At 47.1% G+C, this 15,921-nt stretch overlaps 1 protein-coding gene across 9 annotated transcripts in view; it reads right to left on the bottom strand.

Annotated features, from left to right (window-relative positions):
- The window catches only part of ERI3 (ERI1 exoribonuclease family member 3), a 128,328-nt gene that overhangs the window by 90,802 nt on the left and 21,605 nt on the right, over positions 1-15,921 (bottom strand). For all 9 annotated transcript variants that reach the window (XM_043461556.1, XM_043461560.1, XM_043461552.1 and 6 more), the window contains one exon: positions 4,514-4,630. In XM_043461556.1, coding sequence (XP_043317491.1) covers positions 4,514-4,630 — 117 coding nt within the window. The remainder of the gene's footprint in view (positions 1-4,513; positions 4,631-15,921) is intronic.

Here is a 15,921-nt window from a genome sequence, read left to right as displayed (position 1 = left end):
TAGGTTCTCCTAGGGCCGAGTCCATCCCTAAGCCTGGCACTGGGGCTTTGGATCAGGACAATCCTGGAAAAGAGGGCGCACAGCCACTTGTCAGGGAAAGCCCCAGGGTCTGCGCACAGGCTCGTGTCCAGTCTGAGTTTCCTGGGGCAACGTTAGGTCTCCTCCTCTGGACTCCCACCAAGGGTCACTCAGATGAACTCTGAAGAGCTTTCAGAAAATCCCTCTCACACAGGAGACCAACGTGGGGGTGCAGATGGCCTCCAGGATTCTAGGGCGTTCTCACACTTCCCCGCAGTGGTCAGCAATCCCAGAATCATCAGCCTGGGAGGAGCCTAGCGAGCTTGGCTTCCTCCCTCTCTCCATGCTTCCCAAACCACCTGTGGTCCAAGGCATGGCTTACAGCTTACAGCTACGGGACTTGAACTCAACCCCCAGAGACATAGGGGCGTGAGATCGTTTCAGGAATGGGCCTCGCTCCCCTATATTAATGCCTCCAACAATGGACCACATTTGATCAGCTCAGTCAAGGCACTCGATGAAGATGGTGGAGGGTGAAATTTAAGAAGTCATTCCCCGTACCTGATACCAACAACCTATAAGACATACCAGAAACTGTGAGGAAGAGAGAAAATATAATAAAATATATACTGGAAGTTATACCATAGGCCTAACCTAAATCTTTCACGCTGCTGTTTAAGCCCATTCCCACTTGGGTTAATATATGTTTGTAAAAAGCTTTCACATCCTCACAATGAAAGGTACTAGAGCAAAGCCAAGTATTTATTAAGCTGAGAACCAGGGCTCACAGGCTAAACAGAGCTCAGAGACCTTAACCACTTAAAGCAGGAGAGGTGAGAGGAAGGATTAATGTGTGCTCCGTGGCTCCTTTCACTGAGGGATTACAGATTAACTCCCGCTTCCCCAGACTCAGAAACCACAAGGCGAGGGGCTTCTGACCCTGACTGATAACGTGACTGGTGACTGAGATCCCCTACCCACACCAGAGCTCTGTCTGGGGACTAGAGGGCTTCCTCGTTCGTAAACACGGGCAACTACAGGAAGCAGCCCTGGACGCTCGCTGCCAATAGCAGGTCAGCATCCAATGCTTTCTCCCTTCACAGTTTATCTCCAGCACAATCGTATTCTGACACCAAGACAGTTTGTTGATTACATAAGCACTTGTCTCTGGTGTGCAATCTGATAATCAGACCCACTCTTTCTCCTCAGACAAAGAGACCAATAAATCTCACCCTTTACAAGTACAGGTGCAAGACAAAGCCCTTTACTGGCATTTAGCAAAATGGGTATTTTTTCCTAGTTTGTTTTTTTTTTTTCCCTCCACAGTGACAACAATAACAAAAAGGACTGCACATGGTCAGGGACTGTGCAGCAGCCCAGCTGCTAGAGGCAGAGACATAATGAGTTGGAGTGGATTCTAGAGGTGGTAGGGACAGGCTTGGGAAGGAAGAAAACACACCCCCATCCTGTTTCTGTCACATCATCTCCAGGCAGCCTATCAACTGGGACTAAGAAAGGACCTCAAGAAGGCTAATGACATGTTCATCCCTCAGAGCAGTAAGAGTGTCTGCATGCAGGCTGCAGATTCACTCAAGGCAGAACCCCTCTTCCAACTGCCCAGCACTGAGCCTGTCTCTCTCCTAATACAAGCATGTGCTTGCGCATGCACACACTTGGCCAGGGTTCTTAAAAAAATCTTCTGGTGCAAGAGAGAAAATCCTCCCAGAGGACCTGCTTAGAAAAATCTGGAGGTTTGGGGTTGTTCTTCACCCTTACCAATGAAAGATTCCCTGTGGTTAGAATGATCTCCCCCCATGTCCGCAAAGGCACATACTGCCAGACTGGATGAGGTCTCAGAAGGACAGCCCCATCCTGTGTCCATGCCTCCCTTGGCATTACAATCCATCTAGTATGAAGACAGGGCGATATCTAGATGACCTGAGGTTTTCCAAAGAAGACGTTACTTACTCAAAAGAGCAGTGAGCAGCAGTACAGCTAGTCTTGGGGGAGGCAGGCTGTGGTGGAAAAACTCCCTGACACCAGTCACTTGAGGAACATGGATTTTTACTTGGTGTCAGGGCCTAAGGATAGGACCGACAGGGATCACATCTAGTTTCTGCCATCAAGGAGCTCACAGTCTAGTGGGGGGATGGATAAATGACTGCAGTATAATGTATCCGACTATGCTATGCCGGGTTGAGCACGGCCCAGCCTGGGCTCAGTGAAGGCTTCCCAGAGAAGGTGACCCTGAGCAGAGTGCTGGAGGACAAGCAGGAGGGCAGGCGAGGCACCCAGGCAGAAGGACCATCACATATAGAGGCGGACTGAGGAAAGTGAGGGGGAGGTAAAGCAGGGAGATCGAAGGCTGGATGAAAAGTCAGGGACCAGGCCAGGGAGAGTTCTGAGCTCTGGGAGCCTAAGAGAGGATGGCAGAATCCATGCCTACAGCACAGTCACAGCCTCGCTTCAGAGCAGGCTTCATAAGGAGGATCCCATGCCACCAAGCCTACTACCCTCCAAATTATGTATGCGTGTCCTTTGGTGAGACTTTCCAGAAAAAAGAAACATCTCTCATCAGAGTCTTGCAATCCCTTCTCCCCTCCCTCAAAAGAGAAGCAGTAGCAACTTTGCTCTGAAAAACACCAGTTTCCCAATATCCTCAAGCGTCCACTCCTGCCCAGAGCTGAGCTCCAGCAATGCTCCTTTCCATCCCTAAACAAGTACGAGCTTCCCCCAATTTAGGCCTGCCTGTCGATGTCAGGCAGTGAGATGGAACTGGAGGCCCCAAGGGGGAGGCCTCACACAGAGAGGAGGAAGAAAAAGATAAGAGGACACTACACTTTCAGGCCAGTGGAGGGCTCAAGAACCTGGCTAGTTTCAGGAAAGTCTTCCCTTCCCTTCCCATAAGGAAGGGGATTTTCATCATTATCATTAAAATGACGATTTTTTTCCCCAAAGGGGGAAACAGGACAGATTAGCGCCCCCTAGTGGTACAGGTAATTCCCAGGGGAATGAGGGGAGAAAAGTTGTCCCCAGTGTAAGCCTCATCATCATTGGCTGGAACAACAAAAGGCTTGAGAGACTAGACACCTTGGCAGATGGATGCCTACAACAAAAGGCCCACCTGGGGCACTGGCATCAAGGCCAGGAGCTCAAGACCCCATATCTGGGCTAAGTCAGTATCAGAGACCACTGAGCTCCCCAACCAGCACAGGTAGGCACTTCCCCAATCCTTCCACACCAAAGGGATTGTTTGGGGATTACTCAAGAACTTCTGTCCTCCTGATTCACTCATATAGAGAAAGCAGGTCCCTGGACGACAGCACAAAGTCTCTAACGTACTCTCACCCCAAATGCTAGCTGTTCAGTTGCAAAATCATGTCCGACTCCTTGCAACCCCATGAACTGCAGCACGCCGGGATTCCCCATCCTTAACTATCTCCCAGAGTTTGCTCAAACTCAGGTCCATTGAGTTAGTGATGCTATCTCATCCTCTGCTGCCCCCTTCTCCTCTCGCCCTCAATCTCTTCCCAGCATCAGCTTCCTTTCCAGTGAGTCAGTTTTTCACATCAGGTGGCCAAAGGACTGGAGCTTCAGCTTCAGCATCAGTCCTTCCAATGAATATTCAGGGTTGATTTCCTTTAGGATTGACTGGTTTGATCTCCTCGCTTTCACATTTTCCCAGGATCTCTGCTACCACACACACTTGGCCCATGATTCCACCACCCCAGCATAGAGCACGTAACATGATACACCACAGGGAAAAGCAGGCACAGAAGGCTTCTTCATACAGTCCTGAGAGTCAAACTCTTCCGGGGCACCTCCTCTCTGCCAATGGCTCTTCTGAGCCCCCAGCAAGCACCAAGATCTCAGTCCCAGTTTCACAATCCATAAAATGGAGCCACACTAAACTGTTGGCAAGGTGGCCAAGTACAGAAGCAGCCTAGGATAAGGATAAAGACATCTCCGCCTTGGCCAGGCTGTCCTCATACCCCACTTGGACTGCCCTTCTCTTTCCTTAGTGATAGCGCTGTGCTTCCCACAAATTCCATCAATGCTTCACAGAGCACCACTTCATTCAAGCACAGAAAAACATCACCAGACAGCTAAGAAAGCCTGAATATAACCAAGAAGCTGAAATCTTCACCTCCTGCTAAGGACCCTAAGGGGAAATGGAACTGAAAAGAAGCTAAAACCCAGAGCCACCACCCCACTCCTAGACTCCAAGTGCCTAGTTACCAGGAAAGGTAGGGACGACGAGGAAGGGAAAGTGTCAGGGAAGCTGGAAAGTGAATCACTACTCTCCCTGGGCTCCCCGATGACCACAGTGATCCAAGGGGAGTGGCAGACTTCGTAAAAAGCCAACTGCTGGGCCCAATGTGTACCTGCCCTAACCTCTGAGAAGAACTATGCTTTCCCTAAGCAGCCAGTATAGAGCACCAATGATCCCCAAGCTCCTGTCCCAGCAGCGCCTGCCGCTAGCCAGGGCCCTTACCTCTGTACAGAAGGGAGTAAGCTGTGGATGGACTACGGGCTGGACATACATGTGAAAGGTAGACTCAATCTCCATGGTCCGGCCATTTAGCTTCAGGATGGGGAACTCGATGATTTCCTGGAACGGCAAAGGCACAGAAAAGGAAGAATCAGTTGTTTTTTTCTAAACTAACCATCTAAAAAAATAAAAATAAACTAACCATCTCAAATAATTCCGAATCAAGAATGGGTGAGTGTTTTGGACTCATTAGCTCCTGCCAGGTCAAACTGAAGACTTCGAGTGAGAAGATGCCAGCTCAGTTATAATCCTGACCCTCCCACTGTTAACATCCTCACAGGTTCCAGGGACTGACACACTCCACCCCCACTGTCTCTGGGAAGGGGAAGGAGACAGTGGGAGCATCCGGCCCGGTTTCCCTCCACCCCTGGTTCTCCAGCAGGGGTCTGCTCACTCCAGCCCCTAAAAGGAGAACCGCCTTCCTCCTGCCCGGGTCCCTTCCTTGGAAGGGGCCTAAGTCTCCAGTCACATAGATAAACAGCCATCAGACTAATGCACAAACCTCTGTGCATGAAGTTTAAACAGAGCCAATGAGTTTCGTTAGCTTTTACAAAAAGAAAAAAAAAGAGAGATGAGCAATAAACAAAGTCAAAGGAGCCAAAGACGATACTGAAGAGAAGGAGAAACCTGAGTAAGAGTATTAAGAGCTAGTGCCTCCCACCTTTCTCTCAGGCAGCACATTCACCCCTCAGCACCACTCCCCCCCCAACCCAGTCGCTTAGCCAGCCCTTCCCAGTCCGCTGGAACGTAATGGAAGAGAACGAGGAGGAGTGACAATTTGTTTGGTGTCTCTAAGATTAATTTGTCTCCGTTACTTAATAGAGATGCACAGCACCAAGGTCCTGGTGTGCAAACAGGCTTGCAGCATGCCGACTGTGCAGCCCGCCTCATACATCGCTCCTGGGAAGGGAGGAACACGCCAGAGAGTGGGGAGAGGGCCGGAGAGAACACGCACGCGCCGGAGAGACGAGGGGAAGCCAGGAGAGAGAATAAAAAAAATTATTGCTTTTTAATATTCAAAAACAGTTTGCAAAATTTAATCAAAGCAGAGGAAAAGCTAACATTTTTACCACTTTGACATTTTTATTAGCGCTTTCATAAATTTTTAAAACATGAATGGAATTAGTTTACAACACACACAAAAAAAAACTGCCCTGAAAACATCTGGAAGAGACAAATAGGAAATAATAAAAAAAATAAATAAAAGCAAAACCCTCCGAGTAAAATTAGCATGTGAAAGAGGCCTCCACTGCAGAGGCAGGAGGGGGGCTTTGCCCAATCAGTGGCCCCCGCAGTCAGCTCCAGTGGCATCCTTTCCCCAGGTCGCCCATTCTGCTGAGGACCTTTCCAGCATCACTAAAATCAAGGCAAATTGGTTCTCTCCAGGGACAGCCCAGAGAAACAACAGAGAAGCTGCTGACACCTGACTGCATTCAGGAAACGGATGACTGGGGAGACGGAAGAAGAAATGGCCTGTCTCCCTGATATTCCAAGGCAGCCTGGTGTCTCCCCACCAAACACACCTGCTCTATGGGATTCGTTTTTCAAGCATCTTGATCCAACAGATCATAGCAGGACTGAAGACCAAACCAAGGCAGCCAGATTTCATGACAGAGAAATTCAAAGCTTCTGGCTCCCTGGGCTGCCCCAAGGATGGGGAAGCTGGCAGGAGCCCCTAGAGACAGGAAGGGTGGAAAAACTAAGACTGAGGCAGAGGGGGGGCGGAGAGGAGGCCCAGGCTGCTGCTTAAACTAAGTGGTGCCTCTCCTCCCAGAGAACCACAAAGCAGGCCAGAGAGGAGAGCTTGGCTCTGAAAAACAAAACACACACACACACACACACACACAAAGTGCACACTGGTCCCCTTGAAAAACCAGATACCCAATATTTCCAGGCTCTAACTCTGAGGTGGGGCTCATCTGAGTGAGGGTCGTTTCTGATATCCTTCCTCTGCCACTAAGTAGAAGAAACACTTCCCCAACAGAAAGACTTCCATAGCCTGGTGGGTTTGGCAGCCCTGGTGTCTAAGGAAACAAATACAGCCAGCTCCTCACTAACAATGTTAGCTGGGCCCACAATGAAATTTAACCTGTGACACAACTGTACTTTTCATTTAAACTTTCATTTGGAGAGAAGCAGTGTTTGGAGACCTGCAGTTTGTCCTGCTAATAAAGACAAGTGTTGGGACCTTTAAGGATGCCATTCATCTCTGGCTTTTATTAAATTCAATTTTCTTAAGCCCATGATACATTATGAAATTAGGAGTTGACATTCCTCTGGAAACAAAAATATCTATCAAACATAAATAGAAAAAAAACCCTCTATTACCAAGAATTTATGGCTTAAAGTTGATCTCTTTCCACTTTTTTACAAGCACATGGTTTGTTTTAGAGATCTGAAATGTTATTATAGATCTAGAATTTTATTAGTATTTATTGTAAAATAGTAAGCGCTTCAGCTCCCGCTCTGACCAGCATCGAGTCAGCATTCCCAGTAGATACTCTTAAAACTTGGCCTTTGGGTTTCCCTGCTGCAGCTCAATCCTTCCTGCCACTGGCTTCCTCACCCCTGGGGAAATGGAGCCCAACCTAAGTGCTCACACTCAAAATCACCCTCCCAGAGAGGGGGAACAAGCCAGCCTTGGCTCTGTATGAAGAGGGGTAACTCCTCTGAAATGTCTGCGGGCCAGCATGCAGCAGATTGGACCTATCCTAAACACCTCTCCAACATTGTTTGGCCATCAGCCAAGCTTTCTCTCCAAGATCAAGAACAAGCCCAATCTCAGAACATGACTTTGCAGGGGTCCTACCTCAGCACCACCATCGACTATTGTAACAACAACCTTACACACTGGCATATTCTTTTGAGCCATGGAAGATGCAAAAGAGGAACTTCTGATAGAAGACCCTTTGGGGAGTTAGAACAAAAAGGACCTCACTTAGCTACTTCTAACCTTTCCATATTGCCCAGACAAGCCCAGAACCTCAAAGCACTGTTCTCAACACACGGTTCATGGAAGAGGAGCCCCAGTCTGTACCAGCTGACAAAACTCTGCAGCCTGTACACCTGGGGTAGACCAGACACTTTACAGGTTTTCAGCTGATAATGATCAGAGAGGGAACCCCAAAGCTATAGGCTGATCACATTCACTCCACCCAAAGCTTATGAGATGTCCCTAAGTGCCAGCTTCTAGGGGCAGCTGTTCAGATCATGAACCTGTTATTCTGCCCTTCCTCCTTTGCCCTCCCTCAATTTCCTCATTCCCTTTGGAAGAATTTTTTTTTTAAAGGAACAGCTGGATGTCTGTTTGTGTAAAGGCAGCACCATGAAGGAAAGAAGAACTGGTTTGTATTTAACAGCCCTCTTTTCCAGCCCTAATAGTAATTTCACAATGCCTTACTTCTGTATGATGTTTGCATCCAATTAAACTACCTGAGCATCTACTCTGTATAGGACCCTGGTCAGGTGTGGGAGTGTGATTTAGAGATAAGATGTGGTCTGCCTGAGAAGTACATGAACCAGAGAGCAGAAAAGCAAATGATGAACAATGCACTGTGAGAAGTATCTTAAAGGAGCAACATACCCAGGGTTATGCTTTTTATTATACATGTTTTTAAATACACTTCCTTATCTTACCCTTTTTAATCCTGGAAGGTAAGTCATATTGTTGTCATCATCAGGTCATAAACCAATACTATTAAGCACCTACTAATCACCAGGCAGGGGCTGGGTGTAGACACAAAGGCAGAAACAATGAGATGTGTCTCCTCTCCCCAAGGTGCTGGGAGCCTGGGCAAGGGGTAGTGAGGAGCTGGCCCCAACACTTTCAGAGACAAACACAAGATGGAATCATTTCATTCTTTCCATTTATTATTTACTATGTGGCTGACAGTTAGAACCAGACATGGAACAACAGATTGGTTTCAAATTGGGAAGGAGTATGCCAAGGCTGTATATTGTCACCGTGCTCACTTAACTTATATGCAGAGTACATCATGTGAAATGCTGGACTGGATGAAGCACAAGCTGGAATCAAGATTGCTGGGAAAAATATCAATAACCTCAGATATGCAGAGGACACCACCCTTATGGCAGAAAGTGAAGAAGAACTAAACAGCCTCTTGAAGGTGAAAGAGGAGAGTGAAAAAGCTGACTTAAAACTCAACATTCAAAAAACAAAGATCACGGCATCCAGTCCCATCACTTCATGGCAAACAGATGGGGAAACAATGGAAACAGTGACAGACTTTATTTTCTTGGGCTTCAAAATCACTGCAGATGGTGACTGCAGCCATGAAATTAAAAGACATTTGCTTCTTGGAAGAAAAGCTATGACAAACCTAGACAGCACATTAGAAAGCAGAGACATTACTTTGGCAACAAAGGTCCTTCTAGTCAAAGCTACGGTTTTTCTAGTAGTCAAGTAAGGATGTGAGAGTTGGACCATAAAGAAAGATGAGCCCTGAAGAATTGATGCTTTTGAACTGTGGTGCTGGAGAAGATGCTTGAGAGTCCCTAGGACTGCAAGGAGATCCAACCAGTCAACCCTAAAGGAAATCAGTCTTAAATATTCACTGGAAGGACTGATGCTGAAGCTCCAATACTTTGGCCATCTGATGGGAAGAGCAGACTCATCAGAAAAGACCCTGATGCTTGGAAAGATTAAAGGCAGGAGGACAAGGGGATGACAGAGGATGAGATGGTTGGATGGCATCACTGACTCAATCGACATGAGTCTGAACAAGCTCCAGGATATGGTGAAGGACAGGGAAGCTGCAGTTCATGGGGTTGCAAAGAGTTGGACACAACTGAGTGACTGAACACCACCACCAGAGGTGGCAGACACTCTGCTAAATGTGCAACAGGAATGACGACATTGAATCTACCTAACAACTCATCAAATGGGTATCCCTATTAGGCCTATTTTACAGAACTAAGACCCCAAAAGCAGTTGTCACTTGCTCAAGGTTGCACTGCTAGTAAGGGACAGAGCTGGGACTCCAGATGAGGAAAATGAGACTTAAAGACAGTAGGACTAAGAGCTCTCAAAATCTGAAGGGTCAAGAAAGATCTGATTCTTTTAGTCTGAAAGACGGTCTTTAAGGAGCTCAGTGCTCTATCTCCTAAAAAGAAAGACTGTTCTTGAGTTATAAGAGCAATGAATGTGAAATATCCAGGCAGAAAGTCCTGCAAAATTCCAACTGAAAAGCCTCCACTACAGCTGCAGGGACACACACAGTGCTGGCTCTGTGCTCAAGGAGGGCAAGAACTATGAGCCTTCACTCTGCGTCTCTAGCACCCAGGTCTGTTCCAGCACACAGACCCCACTCTCAGCGTTTGGTAAGTAAACACATAAAGGGACTGATAAATGGCAAGCAAGAAACCAAGAGCATGCCTCTAACAGGAAAATTCTGTTCTCACAGTTTTCCATAGGACCAGAGAGGTAATGTGACCTACCTAAGGCGACAAGATGGGAGGTGGCAGAGCCAGGCTGCAAAGAACTTTCTACCAGATCCCCTGCCTCTCATCTCCCAGCCTCCCTCGACTGCTACAAACCATCAACGGCCCAGTTTTCTGTGTGCCTGGGACCACAGATTCCTGGAGCAGAAATCTGCTAAAATTAGGACAGCTGGTCACCCTACACCGTCCACCTCGACCTGCACTACTAGGTTGTCCAAGGGCAGAGCACCACAACCCCAAAAAGCTGGTCTGCTGATGATGGATGGGAACTAGCCACAACTTGACAACTAAGCACAAAAGCCTTAGAACTTGGATTTCTCAAAGTACCCAAGGTTCCAAACCTATTGTATCTGCTGTCTCACTCAATAAAATGCCAGCTGTAAATAGTTTTTTAAAGGGGAAGGAAGACAGAGAGATAAAAAGGAAGCACCAAGCAAATAGTCTTTTATCTTTTTAAGCAGAAGTTTCAGTTGGAGCAGAGATTTCAAATGCAGCTACTTTCTAATTGCTTAAGTAGGAACCCCAGTGATTCTCTTGATAAACTGAAGACAAAACTGCAACAGCATTTCAAATGAAATTTCACAACCACAATCAGTAGATTATAAGGAATAAATGTGTAGGTTGCTTTCAGTGTATTCAAATTCCCTTAAGCTAAAGTGTCTGCCATGATAAGATTATATTCAAAGACACAACAACAAAAGGATTTTAAGCAGAAGGACTTCGGGTTAGCCATTTTTTGACAATGGGTCAGAGGGTTTAATAGTGTGGCATTCTTACAGACCTTTTCTCCAAAGCACAGATTCTTCTTTGCCTTGAGTCAATCGTTCTATGGTCCTCTCTGAAATGAGCAGATTTTTCATGGTCCCCTTCTCAACCTAGGAACTGGCATTCCCTCAGTTTACAACTAATCTGCCTTCTCTCCACCCACTGATTCAAAGTCCAAACAGTGTGCACTCCTGCATAGACAGGTTTGATGAAATCCAAAAGCAACATCATCACACAACAAGGCAGAAAATGCAGTACCTGGTGAAAACATGGATTTTATCCAGAGAAAGATTTTTGGATAAAAGTTTCATGCAAAGGCAAGACCTTTCTCTCCAAGGGATCAAGGAGCCTCTTGACCACAGGGAAGAGAGGAAGTTGAGAGAGAGAAGGGAGACATGCAGGCTGCGCTGGGTAACGAAGGGACCGTAGTCGACTTAACAGTTTCTCCTTTGGGGGGGAAGAAAAAAAAGACATTTTATGCACAAGGAGCTTATTTCTTAAACAAACACTCGTGGTTTTGATTTACACCACAGCCTGCTCCTAAATAATTTATGGCGGGTTAAATTTATTGCCGAGCCCTGGCTGGCTGCAAATTCGAATTGCCAAATAATTAGATTTTAGGGCAAAGCTTATAAATTACCCGTCGATTTGTCCGGACTTGTTTGTCAGTTGCTTTGTGCTTCAGGTCATCTTTGGCATTTGGCTGTTTGGGTTTTAATTGCTGATTTACACTTTGACAGATGAGAGCTGATGCTCGAAGTTTCAGGACAAGGAAGGGTAAAAAATTGAAGCTGCACAAGGCTGATTTTTCACCTACACGTCCGTCTTCACCCATTCCCATAGACCCCAAAGCAATTAAAATATAGAAAAGAGGCTGAAAATAGAGACTGCTATTCTTTACAGGGGGGGAGAGGGTGCAAACTGAATTATAATTCAGATTTTACTGAAATCTGAATTTTTAAAAATATATAATACCAATAAATGAAGGAGACAAAAATCTTAGAAACTACATCCTCACCCAGGAGTGTACAAGCTGGTGTCTACAGACACACGACTCTGAATCAGCCTCAGTTCAAACATCTTCAGATATTCAATTGTAAATAACTTCTGATATTAGTGGCCTCTGTGAAGCTGACCCTTCTGGGCAGCAAACAACCAAATGATTTCTTTGCAGCTACCTGTATACCTACATTTGTCAGGGAATTAATTTAAACAAATCTCAGGTTGTGTGCAGGAGAGGTCCCCAGGGGCAGCCCTACAGGAGGGCATAGAAGTGGAAGGGCGCCAAATTCAACTTACCATTCTAATGGAGGGAAAAAATCTCTTTGGATAATGCTGTGGCTCCGTCTACGTGTTGATAGAGGACCTGCAGGCTCTCTTTATGCTCCCCAGAGAAGGAGGGCCTGCCTCCCAGCCACCTGCTGTACCCCAATAGCTTACTATGAGGCCATGAGTCAAAATAACATTAGTAGTAATTCTCCTAACTAGAGCTGACACATATAGCTATTACATGCCAGGCACAGTTCTAAGCTCTTACATTTTATCCTCCCAATAGTCCTATAAGATTGGTAATATTATTAATCCCATTTTGCCAATAATGCCAACTGAGGCATACAAAGTAAAAGTAACTCACTCAAGGCAGGTCATACTGCACAACACAGTGGTGGTGGACACCAGACTCAGATCCGGAGGGTCCATTTCTGGAGTCCCTGCTCCTAAGCACTCTGCTATACTGCTTCTCACAGAACAGCCTCTGCCTCGGTTCGCCTCACTTTGAGGGGAGGTTGAGAGTCCACATTCTGGCACCAGGGCACATGCAGCAGCCAAAGCCTGTTCAGTTAATCACCCAATACGGTGGGGAAAGTTACGTAACATAAAAGATGAATCAGAGGCTTGGTTTGACAAAGTCCATTTTTTCCAATCAATGCAAATATTGCACTGAAGACCCACTAGCCAGGAGTGAAGAGGTGGGGCTGAGTAACAGGTGATCAAGACACACCAAGCCCACTCAGGCCGAGAGCGGGCTCTGGCCAGGCAACTAGGAGAAGAGCCCAGAGAGGCTAGCTGGGCTTCAGGAAACCGTGCACAGTAATCCCCACTCACAGTCCCAGGGGCCACTAGTCTCTTCACAGAAGACAGCATCCCCCAAGGGAGCTTCATAGATCCCCTGCCCTCTGTGTGCCCGACGGCCAGCAGCCAGGCCAGGGAAACACGTGTGCTGCCATGACAGCAGATTTTCAAAAGACCAGTAAGCAAGCGACACAGACTAACATCTTGTCCACGCTGCCTGAACACTTCTCTCGCACACTGGCTCATAGGAATCCACATCTCTGTAAGGCAGGCAGGTATCATTGCCCTATTTTATAGACGAGAAGGCTAAGGTGGTCAGTGACTTAAAAGCATAGTCCCTTACAGGCAACATAAAATCCCATCTCCTGGGAATTTATGAGAAATGCAAGTTTCTGGCCTCCAATCCAGACTTTCTGAATCAGAAACCCTGAGGGTGGGCCCAGCAATCTGTGTTTTAAAAAGCTTCCAGGTAATTCCGAGACTTGTTGAAGTTTGAGAACCACTGGTGGAGTAGAACAGTGTTTCTCAGACTTCAAATTACCTGACGTCTTGTCAAACTACATTCGATCTAATGCTGGGCCTGATAACGGGCTTCTCAGATGGCTCAGTGGTAAAGAATCCACCTACCAGTGCAGGAGACATGGGTTCGATCCCCGGTCTGGGAAGATCCCCTGGAGAAGAAAATGGCAACCCACTCCAGTATTCTTGCCTGGAAAACCCCATGGACAGAGAAGCCTGGTAGGTTACAGTCCATGGGGTCACAAGAGAGTCGGACACAACTTAGTGACTGAACAACAAGGGCCTGATATTCCGTATTTCTAACAAGATCCCAGGGGATGGGGATGCCCCTGGTTCTCAGACCACATTTTAGCCAAGGTATAGTCTAGAATATCTGTGTGACTAAGTCCTTATCACAGACATACTGACAAAAGAACATCAGAGCCCAGGGTTCTTGGCTCTTAGAATAAACCCTTGCTCGGCCCACTTTCAAGCCCCTCAGGTGAGCCCTTTATATCTGCCAACCACTCCTGGTTTCTGCCATCAGACATTTCATTCTCCTGGCTGCAGAGATCCATGGTGGAAAAGCTGACATGTCATATCCCAGAACTGTGTAGAGCAAGGTGACACATTTCTGTTAGGAAGCTTGCAAGAGGTCCTCCTGCCAAGGCAATGCCTGCTCCCTTCAAGAATGTGATCAAGACCCAGGGCATCAACTACCCACAGAGCACTCATCATACTCCTCTCTCCAGAAAAACATCTTCCTTCTACACAAATGAATCAAAAAGTGGAGTTGGATACCTCTCCAAGGAAGACCTCTCATTATAGACATCAGGCAGGAGCTATCTTTATACCCCTGGTCCTGATTAAGTCTAACACTGGCCACAGATGTAGATCAGGATCACAGCAATTCCTACAATAGCCTGAGGCTCCAAGCTGGAGACACCTCACCACCTCTACACCATACCATGAACTTTCTCTAAGACCTGCCCCTTGTTACTCTGGTCCCCTTACCTCTCTAGTGAAAGCAGACCTTATCAGAATGACACGCTTCCTCCCAGTCATCAGTCAGTCCCTGCCTCCTCCATCCCCAACCACCAATCCCTTTCAGCTGATCAGCTGGCTTTTCATTCACACCTGCTAGTGCTGGGGAGAGGCGGGGAGCACAGACTGTGATCAATACAGAGTCCCTGAACTCCATTTCAGACACTGCAATTTCAAGCCATGGCCCTCAGTTTATCACATTGGTAGAACAAGATTCCAAGCTTTTCAGCCAATTATCATCCTATCCACCATCACCATCTACTTCCCAAAGGACACGGTCACAGCAGTTCATCAAACAGATCCCAGAAGAGTAAAGTAACTGCCTCTATCACCACTAAGCTCACCTACGGCAGGTGTCTCTGACACAGGCCTTCAGTGCAGAGCACTCCATTTATAACCACCGCAGGTTTCCTCTCTCCACTCCCCACCAAATCTCTTAGCACCATTGCCAACCAGAGCCCACCAGTACCCAAAAAAGCTACGAGCTACTCAAGAGCATGGTTCTCAGGCTTGTTTCTTTCCCAGCATATCTAAGGGTGACAACACATAACTCTTCTCCATTCCCACCATCACCATCTTAGTCCAACCCACTAACCCACTTTCAAGTAATGGCTCCTAACCAGTTTCCCTCTGCCCATATCTAACCCCGTGAAACACCTTCCCTTCCATTCCCTTGAGCACTGGCTAACGACACCTCCTTCTGTTTCCTCTCTTCCACTCAACAACATTCACACTTCCTTTCCTGGCTTGCCGATTTTACTTTATCAACCTCACTGTGGACTCTGCACTTCCTTTCCTTTCAGCAACATCAGCACCTCCCAGTGAGAGCCTCTGCCAGCAGTCAGCCTTCAGACAAGTCCTTGGCTGGAAGGGCCTCCCCTGGACTAGACACTGACCAGGGCACTCAACAGTGGAACTCACACAACAGACATTTACTACCATGGACCAAGCTCTCCTACTGGCCACTACAGAGAGGGACAGGGTCTAAACAAGCCCATTCCAAGGCAGTTTTACTTCAAGTGAAGAGCTTCCATAATGCTTGACTTCCCCGCCAGAGTCCTCCTCCCTCCCTTCTGATTCTCCCAGTACCTAACCAGGCTTTGCCCATGGCAGCACTCAACACACCAAACCATCTGTGCCTGTCCTAGCCTGCTCACCCTTCTGTGCAGACCTGCCAGCCTGGGGGGCGGGGGTGGGGGTGGGCTAGGCTCATGTCAATCTGGGAACACTCTTGTTCCAGCCTTTTAGGCAATGACTCAATTTTCACAGCTAGAACTCAAAACTCATCACATAAATGTATGACTGTGGGGGCTTTTTAAGTATTGTGAACACCTAGGATAAGGGGATAAAAAATAATCATTCCAAAGCATCTTAATCAAAATGATGCAGGATCCTTTTTCCCAACAAGACAGAGAGATGGAGGAAGCATCTCCTAATATCAGTTTTCCTCATGTCAGACAACTGATTCCGGTCTACAAAGTACGAAATGTAATCAACAGAGGGGAGAGGAAAAA

Source organism: Cervus canadensis, chromosome 2 (assembly GCF_019320065.1).
Source record: "Cervus canadensis isolate Bull #8, Minnesota chromosome 2, ASM1932006v1, whole genome shotgun sequence".
NCBI lineage: Eukaryota > Metazoa > Chordata > Mammalia > Artiodactyla > Cervidae > Cervus > Cervus canadensis.
This window is presented reverse-complemented; position numbering and strand designations above follow the sequence as displayed.